Here is a 5,751-nt window from a genome sequence, read left to right as displayed (position 1 = left end):
AGGGACAGAATAATTTAAAAGCGATGTACTATAGGGTATTATGGTTATCACGAGTCCACAATTAAGGTTGCATAGTGGAATGTACTTGGGGCGCTGGCAGGGGTGCAGGGGGATTGTGTACCAGGGAGGGAGTTTTTCTTTTACTTTTCAAAGAGAGGAGCAAACTGGGGAGTGGGGGGAGGGCTGGGCGGGGAAAGAAGTGCAGCAATGAATGAATGGAAATCCAAAATCTCTGTATATGTTCATTAAAATTATTAAAATTACAAAAAAAATAATTTCAATGTTAAAAAAAAAAAAAAGCCCTGTCTGTCATCCTAGGCCTAGCAATAGGTTGCCTTTTGTTAGGGAGAAAGGCAATCAGGTAAGTGAAATTCTTGATCTTGTTACTTCCTAGCAGCTGGCTAATTTTTAACACCTTCACCATTGTATCTGATTATTGCAGACTGATGTTCTCCTCCAAGTAAAGACCACAGCTTATATCTCTGAAAGAAGAAAGTAGTGATTACTCTGAAACTTCTGTATATGAAGAGCCGTTATCTGGGGTGGGAGAGCTGGAAGGCTGAGTCAGATAGCTAAGGGTGCTTTCTAAAGATACTTGTCTAAATGTTGTCATATGAAAGGTTATAGAAATGTCACATTCCTATAATGCAGAGCAATGATTTAGAGTTGGCAGGAGACAGGAGAGAGGTCCTAAACTGAGAGCTGCACTAAATTGTGCTTGTTGAATCCTGTCCAAAGGCTTGCCGTTGTGTCCAGTGGACACAACACAGCATTAGCTAACACAACATAGCCCTAGCTGACTCAGTAGACCAGAGATAGCCGATCTGTCTCCCGCTGAGTAGGTATGTTCTGGATGCCAGCACATCTTCTTACCACTAAGACACCAGAGCTCCTCAAAGAGGTAGAGAATGCCCAAAACTTCATTTTGCCACTTCCAAAGTTCGGAACCCCTTCCCAAGTCTCACTTTATCACGGTTTCGTCTTATTTTGTCTAAGCATTCTTTCTTCATCTTCACTCTTGCCAATTTCCCATCCCCCATTCCAACAGTCGCTTAATTAAAAGAGCAATAAAACATTGGACTCCGCCAACCACTTGTAGCACTCAACTCAGAATGCTTGTTGTTGTTGTTATGTGCCGTCGAGTCGTTTGCGACTCATGGCGACATTATGTACAACAGCCCTAAACCCTGCTCTATCCTGTGCCAATCTCATTGCCTCTGACACACCCATCCCGAGTACCCCAGTCACTGAATCAATCCACCTCATAGAGGGTCTTTCCCTCCTGCGCTGTCCCTCCACTCTACCCAGCATGATGTCCCTCTCCAAAGACCTGTCTCTCCTTACAACATGTTCAAAGTATGTCAGACGAAGCCCCAGAATCCTTGCCTCCAAGGAGCAGCCTGGTTTAATCCTCTCTACGATGACTCTGTTTGTTTTCTTGGCAGTCCATGGTACCCTCAATACTCTTCTCCAGCACCACAACTCAAAGGCGTCAATTCTCCTTCTATCCTCCCTAGTCATCGTCCAACTCTCTGATGCATAACAAGTGATTGCAAAAGCCATGGCCTGTATCCAGAGAGAATGCTTAGCTGTTATTAACCTATGCATAGCTAAAGAAAGGCGGTAAGGGCTCAAAACTGTAGAGCTGTGCTTTTTGAGCACAACTAGTAGTTTGAGGAGCCAGCCCCACGTAAATGAGTCCTGCTGTGGGACGCAAGCCCAAGAAAACAAACATCCTAAGGTCCTGGGGCGAGGGAGGTCTGGTGGAGGCAGCGCTTCTTCCGGCGGTTCGGAAGTCTTCCTCGATTTACAGCCTCTGAAACCCAATGACTTGTAAGCCAGAATCGACTCGATTGCAGTGAGTGAATGTGCTTGGGAGGAAGCGCACACTGTAATTCAGCCGTTTTCGTAAATAGCTGTCACCGTACCCAGCAAAAGCCGGAATCCGAACTTCCCCAGGCTTCACACGATTCGTTCCTTCCGGCAGTCTCGCGGGATCAGGTTTGCTGTTGTTAATGACGTCACGGCCAATCGTGAGCCGTGGCGCTTTGACACTCTAGCCCGCCACATACTCGCTGCTCTGCCGACCCCGTGGGGCTGGCTCTCTAGCCGGGCAAATTGTTTTGCCCTACTTGGCTTTCCCTGGAAAGTCGGGCGGTCTGGTGTTCTCCGAAGATGGTTGAGCATTCTTGAGACTTCAGTTCCCTGGTTGCCAAAGCAGGAGACGTACATCGGATGAGCACTCTGTCTACATCTATACCTGGATCCTAGGACACGATTGGATTCATTGGAGAGGTTTTCAGAAACCTCGCTTTAATTAATAAAGTCCTCATCCCTGTCCCAAGTCTCCACCACTTACCCCATCATGGACTCCGCAGACACTTGCTCCACCTTCCTATCGGATCTGGATTTCTGCCCGGATTGCGGCTCGGTTCTTCCTCTGCCTGGGGTTCACGATACAATCACTTGTACTCGTTGTCGTTTCTCTATCAACGTGAAGGGTGAGTAGCTTCTATTTAGCAGGCGTGGTGGAGGGCCCAGGATGGAAGGTCGGAAGTTGGGGGACCCCCAAAATGGGCGAGATTGGGAAAGGGGGTGCTAGAGCAGGCAATCAGAAGCAGTACCTGAAAGTGAGACAATTGGGGAGTATGTGGGACAGTCCTTCTCCCGACTTAACTGATCGTTCTTACCTCCTGTGCAGATTTCGAAGGGAAGGTTGTAAAAACTTCATTTGTTTTCCACGAACTTGGGACAGCCATGCCATCGTCGATGGAGGAAGCAGCTGAGTTCCAGGGACCTGTGGTAAATTAATGAGATCAAGAACCATATATAGGGGGAGGCAGGGATGTCCGGTTTTGTAATCAGCTCCAAGAGGGAAGAAGAATCTTTCGAGCAGCTCTGCCTGTGGGATGTGATAGCCTGATTCCTGTAAGTAAGAGACCATAAGCCAACTTCCCCAAGCTTACAAGTTTCTTCACAGATTGACAGACGCTGCTCTCGATGTGGCCATGAGGGAATGGCATACCATACCAGACAGATGCGTTCAGCTGATGAAGGGCAGACTGTGTTCTACACCTGCACCAACTGCAAGTAAGTCTTCTTTTCTCTCTTAGTTTGTTTGCTAAACTAAACAAGTATAGTGACTTACATTTTTACTAAAGGAACTTTTACCCCCTTTGCTTCCATCTCATGTGTCTATACATTTCAGGTAATAGGGAACTAAGTGATTTTTTTCTTACCATTTTTTGGTAGCCATTGACTGAAACTTTTAAAATATTTAGAAGCAGATGAAAAAAACATCAGGCAGATGTTGCATAGTGTCTACCATGTTATACTGGAGCCTTTCACTATAATGATGGTAGTTTTGGTTTAAGAATTAGTAAAGGGTGTGACTCTAAAGGGTTTTGAGAACTGGAGTTTCAGCAGAAACTATAAAGATGTGATTATCCATTTTTTGTGCTCTCTGAGATTTATTGGACTTTCCAAAGTTGGGGACTGAAAAAAAATTATTGGGATTGATTTCCTTCCTCCAACCCCAGTCAGCCTTATTAATTAGCCATTATCTCACTGGATGTTGTCTATTGAGAGTCAACTTCCTTTCTGCAGAGCTGGAATTGTTAGTCTTTTTTTTGAGTTTACACAGAGGGGTAGCCCTCAGGGCAGAAGCAAATTTAAATAGTTCAGTGCCCCTTTTGACTGTAAAAAAGACCTTCACCAACTTTATGTTGTTGTTGTTATGTGCCCTCAAGTCGTTTGCGACTCATAGTGACCCTATGTACAACAGTCTTAAACCCTGCTCTATCCTGTGCCAGTCGCATTGCCCCTGACACACCCATCCTGATTACCCCAGTCACTGAATCAATCTACCTCATAGAGGGTCTTCCCCTCCTGCGCTGCTCCTCCACTCTACCCAGCATGATGTCCCTCTCCAAAGACCTGTCTCTCCTTGCAACATGTCCAAAGTATGTCAGACGAAGCCCCAGAATCTTTGCCTCTAATGAGTAGCCTGGTTTAACCCTCTCTAGGGTGAATCTGTTTGTTTTCTTGGCAGTCCATGGTACATTCAATACTCTTCTCCAGCACCACAGCTCAAAGGCGTCAATTCTCCTTCTGTCCTCCCTAGTCATTGTCCAGCTCTCTGATGCATAGTAAGTGATTGCAAACTTTATAGGGGGAAACTATTCCTGCCCACAGCAACAATAACACAAAACCAATTCCCATGAGGTCAGGCATGTCTCCCACACTCCCTTGCCTCCTTCTACTCATTCATCTCAACACAAATCTTACTACTTGGCTGGGTCCAGAATCTGATATGATAGCTCACAGACCACACAAAACCATATTAGGGGAGGAAAAGGTTATAATTCAGATTAAAAACAAAATACAATCAAGACAGTTCCCAAAGTGTGCATGTAGGCACCTCAGCCTCAAGCCTCATGGCTCTAATTGTCCAACAAAGTTCTTAGTCCTGCCAACACTGGCTTTTGCCCATCCCAAAGTCCCATCTCACATCCAGTTCTCCAGTTCATGCTGATGCTGTCATCCCAAAGAGGTTGGGAGAAATCTCTCTTCTCTAGCTAGGCAAATAATCTCTTCTGATGCAGGAAGAATTTCTTCTGGTGACAGAAGACTTCCTATTTCTCAGCTAGAGTTGTTCCATTTATTGTTGAGACTAGTCAGTTCTTTTGTAGATTATTGAGTGAGACCGGCCAGTCCTCTTGTGGAATGGTAGCCAGTCTCTTTGTGGAGAGGCCAGTAGGCCTCACTCACTCAGTCCTGCCCCTCCACATAGTCATCTACACTAGAAAAGCCGTATTACGAGACAAACTCCACAAGATACTGTATATTTTGTCTTTGATTTCCTTTGTCTCTCTTCCATGTGGCTTTCAAAACAGTAATTTAGGAACACTGGAATAGCAGGAGACTTTAGCTTTAACTTCCTGGATTTCTTATTTTACATAGATTTTCACCAGTGAAAGATTTCACTTTCTTAGAAGCATAGTATTTCAAGAATTTGATTGGTAACCAAAAGCTAGTGGTTCAAACCTACCAGCCAATCTATTGGAGAGAGATAAAGTAGCCTAAAGAGTGTAAAAGATTTATAGCCTTGGTCACCCTCCAGGCAGTTCTGCTTTTTCCCCCTACTAAGTCACTATCAGTTACAATAGATGTGATGGCAGTGGATTTGATTTTGGTATATATATATGTGCCAAGAAATTTGGAGAACAGCCAGCTGGCCCATTGACTGGAAAAGATCGATATTTGTTCCCATTCCAAAGAAAGGTGACCCAACAGAGTGTGGAAATTATAGAACAATATCATTGATATCACATGCAAGCAAGATTTTGCTGAAAATTGTCCAAAAACGTTTAGAACAATATGTCAACAGAGAACTGCCAGATGTGCAGGCTGGATTTAGAAGAGGTTGTGGTACTAGGGATATTATAGCTAATGTCAGATGGATCGTAGCAGAAAGCACAGAATACCAGAAGAATGTCTATCTGTGCTTCATTGACTATGCAAAGGCTTTTGACTGTGTGGATCACAACAGGCTGTGGCTAACTCTAAGAAGAATGGGAATCCCAGAACGTTTGATTGTGCTAATGCAAAACTTACACTTGGACCAAGAAGCAGTTGTCAGAACAGAGCAAGGAGACACTACATGGTTCAAAATCAAGAAGGGGGTTTGTCAGGGATGTATTCTGTCTCCATACCTTTTCAATCTGTATGCAGAACAGATCATCCGAGACG

General features: G+C 44.6%; 1 protein-coding gene across 1 annotated transcript in view; it reads left to right on the top strand.

The window, feature by feature from the left end:
• The first annotated feature begins 2,365 nt into the window (after nt 1–2,365).
• ZNRD1 (zinc ribbon domain containing 1) overlaps nt 2,366–5,751 on the top strand; it is a 6,184-nt gene continuing 2,798 nt past the window's right edge. The window contains exons 1-3 of the mRNA XM_006896232.1: nt 2,366–2,501; nt 2,702–2,802; nt 2,981–3,090. Coding sequence (XP_006896294.1) covers nt 2,366–2,501; nt 2,702–2,802; nt 2,981–3,090 — 347 coding nt within the window. The remainder of the gene's footprint in view (nt 2,502–2,701; nt 2,803–2,980; nt 3,091–5,751) is intronic.

This window comes from Elephantulus edwardii, unplaced genomic scaffold (genome assembly GCF_000299155.1).
Source record: "Elephantulus edwardii isolate Elephantulus edwardi_28Jun2011 unplaced genomic scaffold, EleEdw1.0 scaffold00184, whole genome shotgun sequence".
NCBI classification, from domain to species: Eukaryota; Metazoa; Chordata; class Mammalia; order Macroscelidea; family Macroscelididae; genus Elephantulus; species Elephantulus edwardii.
The sequence above is the reverse complement of the archived record's forward strand: the minus strand, read 5'-3'. Positions and strand labels throughout refer to the sequence as shown.